At 37.3% G+C, this 14,091-nt stretch overlaps 1 protein-coding gene across 4 annotated transcripts in view; it reads left to right on the plus strand.

The window, feature by feature from the left end:
* PCCA (propionyl-CoA carboxylase subunit alpha) overlaps nucleotides 1-14,091 on the plus strand; it is a 286,474-nt gene that overhangs the window by 30,646 nt on the left and 241,737 nt on the right. For all 4 annotated transcript variants that reach the window (XM_084505549.1, XM_084505552.1, XM_084505550.1 and 1 more), the window contains 2 exons: nucleotides 11,989-12,102; nucleotides 13,606-13,659. In XM_084505549.1, the coding sequence (XP_084361675.1) occupies nucleotides 11,989-12,102; nucleotides 13,606-13,659 (168 nt within the window). The remainder of the gene's footprint in view (nucleotides 1-11,988; nucleotides 12,103-13,605; nucleotides 13,660-14,091) is intronic.

Raw genomic sequence — 14,091 nt, forward strand, 5'->3', positions numbered from 1 at the left:
TCTGTATGAGAACTGGACAGGCAATGAGTTAATCAAGAAATATATTAAATGGCTCCCATGCTGCTTCATTATTACTCCGTAGAGGGTCTGTCAGATTGTGTACTTTAACCAAGGGTGTGTGTGTATTATAAAATCCAACAAATAGATGTCTTTACAGGTAAAGTAAATACCCTGGTTTTAACAAAAGAAAAACCTTTTCTGCATATTTTTAAGTGGATGTGGGCTTTTAAGCTCGGTGTTGAAAATAAATAAGTGAATACTTGGTCTGATAAATGCATTTAAACACTTTAATTGTTCCTCTCCAATCTGCTCTTTTTGTATTTTTATCAAATGCCTGCTTTCAGCGAACGTGAATTATTTCCTACTTAAGATCTTAAAAACATCTGGTTGAATCTTTCATGTAATTTAAAAAAAAATAGCTTACCAAAATGTATTGTTAACACTTAGCATTTATGTTTTTTAAAGCTAATTGTTTTTCATCATCAGGATGATACATACCTTGCAAATTTTAAACAAACAAACAAACCCCCAAACCCTAAAATGTAATGCATGTTTACGTGCCAGGTAGGCCCATCCTTTGCACAGCGTGGTTAGAGGCATCCAGTTCTAATCTATCATAGAATTATTGGTTATGCTGGGAGGGGAAAAAATCATGTTTTAAGGAAATGAAACTAATAAATTGAGTTCACTTAAAAAAATCAAACAGTTGCATAAACCCAGAAACCAACTGGATTATATCTGTAGGCAGGCTCATCCCACAGCTGCTGGCTAGGTGAGCACGTGCACTTTTCCTGCTATGGTAAGCACAGCCAAATTTGATAAAACTTTCTACCAAACTGTGACCTTCATGTATTAACTTAATTAAAGCAGCATCATGGCTAGTACCCAAAGTGTTAACCTGTAGGAGGTTGTTATTGAAATCCATTATCTGTGGAGTCAGTATTAGTGGTCAGCAGCATCAGAAGTGAAACTGCAAGCAAGACCCTCCCTTGGGTGCTGTGAGCTCAGCAGGTTAAACTGTCAAAGCTTCTTAAAGGACTGGTAGTTAAACCCCCTGGAGTTAAAGGTAAACCAATCATTTGCTGTCAGCAGGAAATATGACTTTATTTAGCAGGTTGGAGGGGGAAGAAATGCTAACAGGGAAGAGGATTTAGACAGAAGTGTTGTGTGAGCGTGTCACTGCTATGCAGATTCCATGCAGCTTGGGAGGACTTGCTTAATTCCAGGTGTTTTAAAAAAAATAAGGAATTAATTTATATAGAAATTTACTCCAGTGTATTATAAAACTGTACATGTGGCTGAACTAAACTGTTAAACTTGTGAATATTTCTCTTTTAAGTGAAGAATGCAAAAGTTTATAACTGTCTAAAAAGTGGGAACAGTTGTCACCATATAGAAATGGGTTGCTTCTTTCCTTTTGGTTTTGCGGACTGTGTGTAACTTAATAGTCTTTTCTTAAACCATCCTAAGTATATTTAACACTGACCAAGTGTATTATATACAAGATCTAAGCATATGTTTATTAAAATATATGCATATGGGCTATGACTACCTGTGATACTGTAATTGAATTAGTCTGACAGTGATACTTCCAGTATTTTCTGTTTATCTTTTTAAAGTCTGTTTTCAAAGGTGAAGATCAATAACATTTTACTTCCCGCTTCCTAAATTCTTGCCTCAAAAAAGAAAATCCTGGAAATGATAGCTTGCTATAGATGGGTGTGAAGCAGGTGTAGGAGACCTGACGCTTCTGCTGTAGTTTTATTTATTTGGACAGGAACAGTGCTTAAACCCTGGGTGGGGGTGAGCCTCATAGTGGCTTGTGAACTGTGTTCTTTTATGTATCAAGACCTATTTCCTCAATACAGTACACTGTTTTTAGGCTAAATCTGTTGGATGTGCTGAAATAACGTTGTTGTAAGATTAATGGGATACAGTAGAGACTAGGGTTCTGCTGTATTTGAATTACCTTCCAATGGTAAAGTGTGCATTATAAGAAAGCATCTGGGAAGTGGGAATGTCAAGGAAACTAGTCAATAAACTAAAAAGCTAATTAAAGATCTTCTTGGGTTGTGCTAAAATAAAATCTCTGCAGTTTGAGATGTAGCTGTTGCAGAATGCTGAGGGATTGAAAAAAAAAGGTTTTTGCCATACGTTTGTGTCAGACCATATGAAGTCTGGCATCAGCACCTGTGGCTTGTACAGTGCTGGCATTACCCGAGTAAAAATTTTACTTAGACTGCAGGTTTTGTCTGTTCTTGTCCAGTTTTGGTAAGCCAGCTAGCTGTCTATAGACAGGACGTGGAACAAACCTCAATTTCAAGTGTGCTGATATTCACTTATTTACTGGCTCCTTGGTATACGGGTAACATGTTCAGTGTTGTGAAATATAAACACAAATTCTATTGAAGGATGGAAGGGAGATTAGTACAGTGGTCTAATCAGCAACGGTAAATACCTGTTTGCTGTCTAATTTGAGCCTCCTTTACAGAACACGTTTTTCCCATGTAATACTTTATGTGCTTGACTTGAGGGTCTTCTGTGACCACTCTTTCATATTACTATGCAAAATTTCGTCAAGCTTTCTTTGCATACAGGGTTGCAAACACTGATAGGCTTTGTTACAGACTTCTTCATGTAAGCAAGGACTAAGAATTTGTGGTAGGTGGCAGTTTTAGAACAAAAAGCTGCTCTGTGCTTTCTTGCTGCGTCTGTTATAACAGGTCCAAGTGTCTGTCAAGCAGTTCATAGGAATATGATTATGCTTTGGCACTGGAAACGTTGATTTCTTTCTAGAGGTCTTTTTTTTTTTTTTTTTTTTTTTTTAATTAAAGAAAAAGGTAAGTCTATTCTGAAAAGCTACATAACAAGCAAGTTTCATGGGATTTCTGGCCTCTACCGTATTCTCTAGGTTTGTAGAGCAAGCATGCTTTGTTCTTTTTCTCCATTACACAACTTTCATGCTCTTCATCTCAGTACCTACATTTTGCAATCTCAAAGCTGCCTTGTGTTCTTTCAAAATAAGACTTTTGCAGGTAGAAAACTCTGGACAGGTTTTATGTCCTTTTTAAAACAAAACAAACACAAACCTTTAAACTCTTTGAAGTTGCCCTAGAATGCAATATTTTTAAGTATCAGAAGAGTAGTGTTCCTGTCTCTAATTTTATTGAAGAACTGGTGAAACTTTTTTTTTCTTTAAAGAAATAATTTTGAATAGTCATACCAGTGGAATTTTGAATGGAAAAAAAGCTCTACTTTTGGTCTTACTTTATATGTAGAAATAAAAATATTGCATGGACATGAAGAAAACATTCTGTGTTTTAGAGAGCCTTTAATGAAAGTTCCATGATTCCTAAGGTTCTCTGCAATCAACCCCAACCTTTTATTTTGGGAATCTTCTTTTATCAATCATTCGACACTTGAGATCTGGTTTCATGTTGTCTGACTTTCACAGAATCCAAAATACTTCTGAAAGAACCAGTTGTGTTCTCCTGGTCACTTACTCATTCGTTGTATTGGATCCAATGATCATGTGGCTGCGAGCTGGTTTAACTTGCTGGTCTAACCAAAGATTGATAGCCCTTCCCCTTAGTTCTCAGCAGCATTGTAACTGCTAGAGCTGAATGTGGAGGGGAATTAGGAATGGAATCATCCTTTGTGTGACAACTTACACTTGTCTCGATATAAGCCTCACTTTACACGAGTGAAGTTTCTTAATATGATTCCTCTTGGGCCAGAACTTAGTCCATCTTGTGAAGAACTTAATTTACTGTAGGATTTGTATCTTGTGTTTCTGATGATTTATGTTAATACTCCAAATACTGTTCCAGAATGTGTTCCCTTGAATGTGCACTCATGTCCATAGTTTCCATTGACACATTTCTTTTAAATACAGTTGGGTAGCTGAAATACCAGGTAGCTGTGAATTCCTCTTGCTGTTTCTATTGATTGTTATCTTGACCCTAGGATTAGTTTTGGGGATCCCTGACCTGTTTACCATCTTTAGATGCTGAAAGCAATTTCTGCAGTCTATTTTATGCAGGCAGGCAGATTGGAGATTGGACAGGAACCTCATCTGAATGCCTGTGTACTGCGCTCATCCATCTGATGGACAACTTTAAACCAACAAACTCCAAGATGAAAATCCTGGATTTCAGAAGCATACTACCAGTGCATATGACGTGTTGCTTAGTATGGTTGAACTTAAGCTACTTTTTCTAAATCCCATATGTCTGCTGGTATATCTCACTCAATTAAGAACTATATCTCTACTATGTGAAATTCTGTAAGTGTTGGCTACCCGTGATCCTACTTTCCAGACCTGCTTAACTATTAGTTCTATCTCCCACATGCCTTCCCTAGAAAACAAAGAAACCACCATCAAGTATATTTTGTGGTGAGCTTGTTCTTGGGAGAGGCAGGAGGAGGAAACAGCAAGAGAAAAATCTGTTTTAAGGCTTGCTACTGTGCTTAGAAATCTGAGATTACATTAGGAAAAGATTGAGGTGTAGATGTTTGAAACACAGAGGCTACTGAATACACGATAGTGCAGTCCTGTTTTGATGATATGACTAAAAACTATTCTTTGTCTAAAACACTTAAAGCTTGGGAACACATACTGCAAAGATAAAACTCTAGCATGCACATGAGGATAGTGGACTGAGTATGATAATCTGCTCAATTGTGACAGGTGAGGAGACGCTTATTAAATAAGCCTGTTTACCAAAACATCTTTCCAAACAGTTTATCTATGCTCTGAAGTAAAATTCTTCTGTTTCTCCTGCAGACTTGCCTTAGATAATATACTCCATAGTAGAAATAGTCTGTGGAAGTATGCACGCAGTTGCTAGTCTGCAGACAAATTTTTTCATAGCACTGCATAAATGAATAAGGGTGGTTCTGAGTGCTCCCTCTAACCTTTACTTGGCTGAAGAAACGTGGTAATTACAACATCCTGTGAAAGGGAACTATGACTGGAAGGAGATGAGGGGAATGCCTAACATTTTCAGTTATTCTACCAAAGTAAAATTGGTTGTTCCTAGTTGGTGTTGCCAAAAACATGTGGAAGCTGTGATATGAACCAACTACTTCATTTTGCTAAAATTTCAGAAGCCAACAAATCACTGTTACAGACTACTTAAAATAAAAATGTGCTAGTCTATCACAGTTGGCTTCTAGAGTGTTAAGCATTATTTCCTCAAAAACAAAGCTTCTTGAAAAGAAGCTAAGCAACCGTTAATTTATGCTTGTTGGTTATATGCAGATAGACTTGATGGGCAAAAGTGTATTTGTTTTAAGAAAATTGAATTCTTCTGAATAGCAGTCTGTAGGGATGAGCTTTCCTAGAAAAGTTTCAGAACGCACTATAGAGAGAAACACCATATCTTCAATTTTCAAGGTCTGGAGAAAAACGAACACAAAACCACCTTGTTTTAATCAGCCTAATTATATTGTCTTCCTACTACATTCAGCTACTCAGGTCTGGCTAAACTTCAGTTCTACAGTCTTAAGGTTATACAAGGCACACTAAATTACTAGTTCCTGGTCTTAATTCTTTCTGGAGGGTAAAACACCAGAACCGTTTGCAGTAAAATTCTTATGCAGAAGCCTTCTTTCCCATCAAGACTTCAAGGTTATTTTTGCTTTTTCTAATGTTACAGAATTCACATTTATAACTGAGACTATGAACAGATGAGAATCTTTGTGTGTTGAAAAGTGCATGCTCTCAGTCCTTAATTAGAAATGCAACACTTCTTGCCTGGTTGGTGTCTCTTCTTTTAAAGGATGGTTGAGTTCAACCTGGATCCATCCATTTTAATCTTAGTGGCTTCAGAAATCCACAGACCTCGACTACTTAGTGAGGCTATAGCTGCCTCCAAGTTTGGAGCTGTTGGAAAACTGAAGGGCAGGAGGAAGGAGCAGAAGAAAGTGCTAATGTTTTCTCTCTTTTCCACTGTCTGCTAGCCCAGAGTCTGATCCTGTAGATGCTAATGGATGTGTTGGTAGACTGTTTTGAGAGTTGCAGTAGGCTTGGAGGGGACTCTAAGTAAATATTCCTTGCTAACCCAAATTGTTGAAGTCCACTGAAGAATAACTTCATCTTAATTTCACATAGCTGTAGTTGCGGGCCATCAATAATAATAAACAACAACAACAAAACCCACAGGTTTTTAAATAATTTTGCAGGAAAATCTATTTATACTGACTATAGTTTGTGGTGTTTACTTGCGTAACTTTTTGTTTAGGTTTTTGAAATGCTGAGTTAAAATAAATGTGGAAAATATGTGATATTTATGCTATTAATGGCTTTCACAGTTCTGCTTTTCATGCAGTTTAGAAATGTTTCCATTAGTTCACGTTAGGGTTAAATGCCATAATCGTGTGGCAGTATTTCTTTTCAGACAGCGCTTCAACTTCAAGGACTGTACGAATACTGAACACTTGCTATGTGCACAGATTTGTTGTATTCTTGGTGTATATTTTAGCATGAAGCTGTTAAGAACACTTAGGTCTGAAAGTTGTGTATTTTTGGCAAAGCAGTGAATTTGAACTTTTTTTGCGTGTTTATTTTTTTTTAAAGTTGACCGTTCAGTGCCACGAGCTTTTAGTTGTATTTTGTCTCTCTTTTGGCACTGATGCTGGCAAGATTTGAGGTGTGTTTTTTTTTTTCTTTTTTTCTTTTTTTTTTTTTTTTTTAGTTACCCTTACAAAGGATTTACTCATTAGCCCTATTTTATGAGTTGAGCTAATTGTGGTTCGTCTTGCTGAGCGGTATTATGCAGTTTGGGTCAATTAAGTGAATCTACTTACACCAGCGGATGTTGTTGCAATGTGTAATATTGATTTGAGCTATAAAAGAAGGACTTGTTTGATTAGACTTCTTTGTCTAAACAATGCTTGGGATCTTATCTAGTGTACCAAACAGAAGTGTTCCCTTCATTAATTTTTTAAAAATTGTTTCTGAGGTTTGATTAACACTATATATATAGGTATAACAGTTTCCCTCTCTATAAATTGTGAAACTACAGAACTGGGGAAAATGCACCTTGTACCTCAATAAAACTGTCTCTGCTGTATGAATATCAACTTGTATTGAGACCTAGGGATGAATAGGGTGACCTACTCTGAAAAACTGGGACACCAGGGAATCCCAGACATCTCCCTCCTTGGAGATGGAGGCGTGGGGGGAGCGTGTGTGTGTGTGTATGTGTTAATTAGGCATTTACACTGAGGTAAATGGCATCTGTCACACGATAAACATCAGAAACTGCTGAAGTGTATAAAATCATCTGTGAAAACTGTGCAGGTGATATTAAGCACTTTGTTAGGAAACACATGTAGATATCTTTGTTCCAACACTGGCTCACATGACAATCAGCCTTTACTTTTTGCAATTAATAGATGAGAATCAATATAAAGCAAATTAGGAGGGAGAGCACTTTTGTCATGTCATGAATCAGATCCATAAGAAAGTAACAAACTCTGGAGTCAATGAATAATTAAAAATGCTAGGGATCTGTGAATTATTCTGGTGGCTGTCATTACTTTACAGACTGCATATGCACTGGGAATAGTTTTTTTCAGTGCTTTGCGTTAGCATCATGGTGTTCATACATGTGGGCTCTTTTTTCTATTTACATACCAGAAACTCTTTTGTTTAATGCTGGTGGCATGCATGTGCAACTTAACATATAATACAAATTTGAACTAGCAATCTGCAGCACGTAGATGACATGTGGAGAAGGTTACTTTGATCCTACTGCATTAAACCATATCTCTAAAAGTGCTATGTGTATTTTAACTACTAAACTTGTTTCGGATTTCTCTAAATGATTGAGATACAGGCTTCATTAGGAGAATAATTCAGTAAATTCAGACTATGGCTGGGCAAGAGGGCATGCTGCTGTTAAGTGGGTACACGTGCCACTCTCCAGGGTAAAGGAGTCCCAACGTAGTTTCAGTAACCTGGATGCTTACTAGCTGTAGTTCAGTGCAGTCCTTCTAAATTGAGTTGTCTCCTGCAAAGTGGGTATTAGGTATTTCTGTCATGTGTATATCCAACATTTTGGGTTCTGGGACTATTTCTTTCCTAGGATATGATACCAAAACCTGAGTGCAGGCACAATAGCTGATTCGTAAATCCAGCTGGAATACCAAAACACAATGCATGGAAATAATCTCCAAAATAGTCACTGCCATTGTTACTACCCCATGTTGTGCTTATGCCCCTGAGAGCTGCTGTGGCCTGGCATGGTGCTTGGAGCCAACCCTGGACAAAAGTGGCTGGATAATCACCCCTGATGGACTCCTCTCTTTAGGTGCCTATTTGTTGGAAACACGGTGAAGAAACACAAAGCTGTTTCTGTGTAAAGATCTGGCAGGATTAGCAGTTCAGATGCCTTGCCAGGTTCCTGTACCTATGCTAGTCTGGGAAACAAGTGGCCATTTCTGTGCAGTTTGCTTCTGAATTTCTAAGAGTGTTGGACTTGAGCTAGTTCTTGGGTCTGCGTGGCCATGAAGAATTGTGCGCACTAAAGTCACTGTGGTATATCAAATTGTGTCCTGTTGTCGTTGTTCACCCGTGTGCTGATAAGCCTTTATCTAAAAATAGTTATGCTGCTTAAGAGTATTCATCCTAATAAATACTCTTGGACTCCTTGTTAAATCTAGAGTATTATTAGTAGTATATTTTTAATAGATTTCCAGGCTGAGGAGACTGTAATGGGATGGTTGGGTGTTCATTACAGATTTGAGTTTAGGCTCCCAGAGGTGTAAGATACAGGGATTCAGATGACTAAATTTAGCCTGTAGTTTTTTAATTAAGTGGAGGCTATGTAAAATGAGTCAGTAGGTTGTAGTAAATCTCTTATTTCTGTTATTATTACAACGTAAGTAGTCCTTATGAAATACAGTTCCAATACACAACTTCTACAGAAATTAAACTGCTTTATGGAAGTAAGTCTTTTTTTTTTTTTTTTTTTTTTTTTTGTACTCTGTAATGTAACAGGTCCTTTAGTTGCTTGAAATGTGTCTTTTGAGGCACAGGTAGCCTCAAAATTTCAAAATTTTCAACCATTTCAATTTTTTCAATCATTCAACATGATGAAAATTTACAGTGTAAACCATTTAGCACTTTTCAGTTTGTCTGCTTTTCCACCCTTTGTTGTTATCCGTTCATGCTTGAGATTGCAGGGTCAATTCTAATATTTATGAAGGGATTGTGTTTCTTCTGAAACCTCCTGAGACTTGCTGCTTTGTTTTGTTGACATTGTTTTTTCTAAACTAAAACAGAAAAGGGAGAAATTACTCTCCTGAAATGTTGGCTTTGGTAAGCTAGCGACAAGTTTTGAATACTGAGGGTTGTGTGATTTAAATCAGCCCTTGAATTTGAAAACAAATATATTTGAAATGCTTGAAGAAAGGAAGTTGCTGGATTCTTTGGGCTGTCCAGAAATATTGCATTATTGTAAGCTAGTTTTTGCAGAGAAAAGAATTATGGTGTGAATTGTTATGTGCCACCTGGCAGAAAGCTGAAAGATTCAGCTGTCATTTAGATTCAAGTGATGGCTTTTGTAATGTTTACCTGCTGCTATGGCTGCTCAGTGTATTTACATTTCTACATGTTATACTTCAAGTTCTGTACTGTATTTGTGTTATAGTATTTGTAGTATTCTTCATGAACTGCAGTGCATTGTAAAAGAAAGAAAGTATATTTAAAAATGGGAACTGTCGTAAAGAGGTGATATCTGCTAAGAAATGGATCTCTGTTTCTGGATTGCGTGTGGGCTGGTTTAATTGTATTTATAATAAGTCAATATGGAAAGATCCACAGAATTAATGTCATTGGAATGTGAAAAACTGGGGATTTTGAGCTAGTGGGGAGAAATGAAGGTTTGTTTCTTGTCTTAAAGAAACTTGCTTCTTGCTCTTGCAGTGTATCAGATAAAGTGACTTAAAATTCTGCTGTTTTGTTATATCTGTGTGTGTTGTATATTAGGGTGCATGCAAGGCTGATCTGACAGTGAGCCTGAGAAGGCACTAACAGCTTGCAGTAATGGATATGAAGAGAAATGGATTTGCCAGATTAAAGGGGGATGTGGGAAAGTGTAAGTGTAAGAAAGCGTAAGAAATGCAAAGAGTTGAAATAAAACACTTGAAGGGGAAGAAATTTGGGGAGGAAACGTGCACGAGACTGTTTGGAGTAAATCTAAAAGAAAATCAATGATTTTACAACGTCTCTTATGACTACTTTTGGTGCTAGTAGAACTGCTAGTCTCTGTGTGAGAAGTGTGCGGATGTGGAACTTTTCTCTTGATGCTTAAAAATAATTAACTGCCTTATTTTTAGTCCATTATGTAAGGAGGCTTTTGGTCCCATAAAACATGCATGCTTTAGCTTGAATAATTTTATCTAGACTTGTGAAACATGTTGGAAATCAGAACAACTTTAAACATATGAATCAATCATGTAAATAAGGGTATCCAAGGGCCATGCAGTTACTTGCACTTACTGCTCCAGGAAGGATAATCTGCCAAGGTGTTCTTACTATAAAGCATTAAAATCCTGCAGCACAATTGTCTGTGCTAGTGCTTAGGGTTTTTGGTGTAGCTTTGTTTATAATGTGAGGCTAATGCTGCTATGTTAAAATAAAATCACTGCCACTTGAAAGAAGGAATAACTACTCAAATGTGAAATATGTGCTGATTCCAGGAGGCTGTGTGCACTCAGAGCTTCTGAGTTGGCTGTGTATTTGGGTATCTATTTAAAAGGTGCTCCCTGAAGAGAACTTCATGTTCTTCCTTGTGTTAGGATTAACTTCTTGAGAAGTACAGAAAAAGTTGGTGAAACTAACTATAAAAGGTGAATGCTTAAAGTGACTCCCTGTGCTTGGTAGATATTTGTTATACACTACCTGAATATTTATTTTTTTATTTTACTACTCAGAATTGCTTGACTGTGTAGCATGCTGAAGATGATATAAAGTCTTTCATAAAAATAACAGCTTTAAAATTGGTAAGCATTGGAATGTCAAGCTGTATAGTGACAAGTCTTATTAACGCATAATTACTACAAATCTTACACAGTTTAAACAATGGCAGGCTTCCTTAAATACGTGCTGGAAGGGAGCTTACAAAAGGAAAGCAAAATGGGAAACTGCTTTTTGTTTCGTGGGTCCGTGTGTATCTTGATTTGTTTGGAAACGTATAGGTAAAAGAATTCTGAACTCCGAAAACATGTTGAAGAGCAACCTAACTGAAGTTTTGTAACTTGTGTTCCCTGAGTGTGTGAATGAGTTCTCATTTTCTTCAAACCTAGCTGTTTTATTATTCCTGGTAAAAATATTTATCGCTCTTGTGTAGTTTAGAACTGTCTAAAAAAATGTTTGACAAATGCATATAAATGAGGATACAGTGGATCAGGAATCAAACATGAGCCTGCTTAAATAATTCTCAAGATTTTCTGGTTCACGTGTAGTGATATTGAACTCTTTAGTCATAGGCTTTAATTTGTGCATGGTGCTGACCTGATGCTGTGCAGGGACACTCACTGCATCCCTTCATTCAATTCACTCTAATTATCCCCAACTTCCTGGGGAGCCTGCTTAGAACTGGTCATGAATGTTTGTTATTAAGTATTAAGATATTAGACTACCCTGGTTACATGTAACAAAGTAGTTTTTAGACTGAATTTACATATAGATGATCAGTATAGGAAGCTGAAATTGTGTTTGTCGTGATTTTATTTGACCAAATTCAAAATAATATATTGGAATAAAACATTTGACAGTGACTTAAGGTCGGAGTTAAATGAGATTTAGTGTTATTGTGTGAGTTCCTGTACGTCAATGTTAGCAATTTCAGCGTGTGTTTTAGAGTGGTTACGGTATGTAAATCACCCTTGAAACAATCAGATTTGTGTGCATATTTCAGGATGATGGTAATTATTTTTGCTGGGAGCATCTGTTAATGCGGAATATTCCCTCCTCAGGTTCACGTGAAAATGGCGGACGAAGCTGTCTGTGTTGGCCCAGCTCCCACCAGCAAAAGCTACCTCAACATGGATGCCATCATGGAAGTCATTAAGAAAACCAGGGCCCAAGCTGTGAGTCTGAATGAGTCTATCTGCTGCAGCTGTTTCATATATAGAAAGCAGAAAAGCCAGAGTTTGTATTTTTTTTAAAGGTGTGTGGGGGGGAAGTGATTGAATATGCTATTCCAGTTAGTTCATGTCACATGAGTTAAATGTGTCCGAAATCGCTACTGGAAATCAAAGGCTTTGTAGCATCTGGCAGCACTGGTCGCTGATCCTGCAGGTGGCTGCTGGATTCAGCTTTCACACCAGGGAGCAGCTTCAGTTCATTTCCAAATTTGCTAGGGGAAAAAAAAAAATCCCAATTAGTTTTGAGCGCTAACCCTTTATATGCCATAATGGCTTTTTGAATGTTTTACAAGTGTGTCCAAAAAAAGGCTCCTTCTTAAACTTGGTTTGAATCAGTTTTTGACTTGTATACACGTGGTACTTACAAGAGGCTGCATTCTGTAATTGCTTGTTTTAGGATGTTTACAAAATGCACTTCAGCCCTTATTTATACATGTGAGCTATTCTGCCTTTCTCCTTCCAAACTAGCCAGGGATTCAAAGCTTACCAGGGATCAGTTGGAAAAACTAATGTGTAGTCATGTTCACATGTCCAATGTTCTTTGTTCTGACAATGAAACAAATGTGTTATTCAGAGCTACTGTAGACAGCATTTTTAAAGTAAAATTTGATGGATGTATTTGAGCAACACTAATTACAATCCTGATCCAAACCATTTCAGGGTAATTCCTTTCAAAGGAGATGTTTGATATGGTGCTTTTAGGGATCCAAAACTTCCTTATAAAGAAAATGACTCCTATTTCCTTCCCTCAGAGTTTCTGAAAGTAGATTGCAGTTGTTTACACTCTTTAAAAGAGGGTGGTAAAATGGCTTGTACTTTGTCTCTTGAAGTATATCAGATGAAGAATCTTACGAGTTGCAGAAAGAAAACTTTTCCACCACACTCACATCAAGTAATTATACAGGGTTTATACTGGGGCGTGAATAGCAAACTGGGCATATAAGGATGCATCACTTATACTAATGAGACAGTAAATGCTGTTCTCCAGCAAGGGTCGCTAGAGGTAGGAGGCTCATGACTGTGGACCTTAGGAGTGCTGTTGTGAACAGAGCTAAAATGTATTTTGGGGTGAAGAGTGCTTCACAGTGGTTATTGAGAAGAGTGTGGATGAGTATAGATGTAGAAGTCTGCACTGATGTAAATGTGGCAAAATGGACTTAAAAAGAGCAAAAGAACAAAGTGAGCACGTCAGTCTCTGCAAACAGCATCTGTCTCTGTAGTCAAGTAAGCAATATTTGTTTCAGAAAATTAAGTTCAACCAGTAAATTTTTACAGCTTTACTTAAGACAGCTAAATCAATGTGTTATGACAGCTTCTTAAGTTATTCAACTAATTTAAATGCTTACTGGTCTGTTTCACCTTCCCTGGTATCTAAAATGTGTTAGCAAATTTGGTGTCTGGCTCCAGAAGTCAATCAACTTAAACTTCTTTGTTTTATTTTTACAGGTACACCCAGGATACGGATTTCTTTCAGAAAATAAAGAATTTGCTAGACGTTTGGTAAGTTGTTTTCGTTTGCTTGGCTGCAAAGTATGCACTAGGTGGTATATATTCATTTCAAGCCATCTGAGGAATCAATACACCAATTCAGGGCAGATTTCAAGGATATTTTAAGGGTGTAGTTGCAGTCTATTTTCTTTTGGGAAAAGGGGAGGTGCTTCTTTGTAAGAGCTATACTAAGGACATAGGAACTTCTCAGCTTTCTTGCTTGTGCTTGTACTGTTTGTGTCTGCTCTGTAAAACTGGGTCACTGAAATGATCTAAGTTGAAAGTATCTGTTTTTTAAATGATCATTTTGGTGACTCATAGCACAGCTGGTGAACAGCTGTATCAGCAGCCCTGAAAAGGTGCCGAACTGCACTTTCAGGATAGAAATAGAAAGCTGTTTAAAAACTGGCTTCTGTGCTGGAAGTCATGTATTGTAGAACTGCA

Source organism: Aythya ferina, assembly GCF_964211825.1.
Source record: "Aythya ferina genome assembly, chromosome: 1".
Lineage (NCBI taxonomy): Eukaryota > Metazoa > Chordata > Aves > Anseriformes > Anatidae > Aythya > Aythya ferina.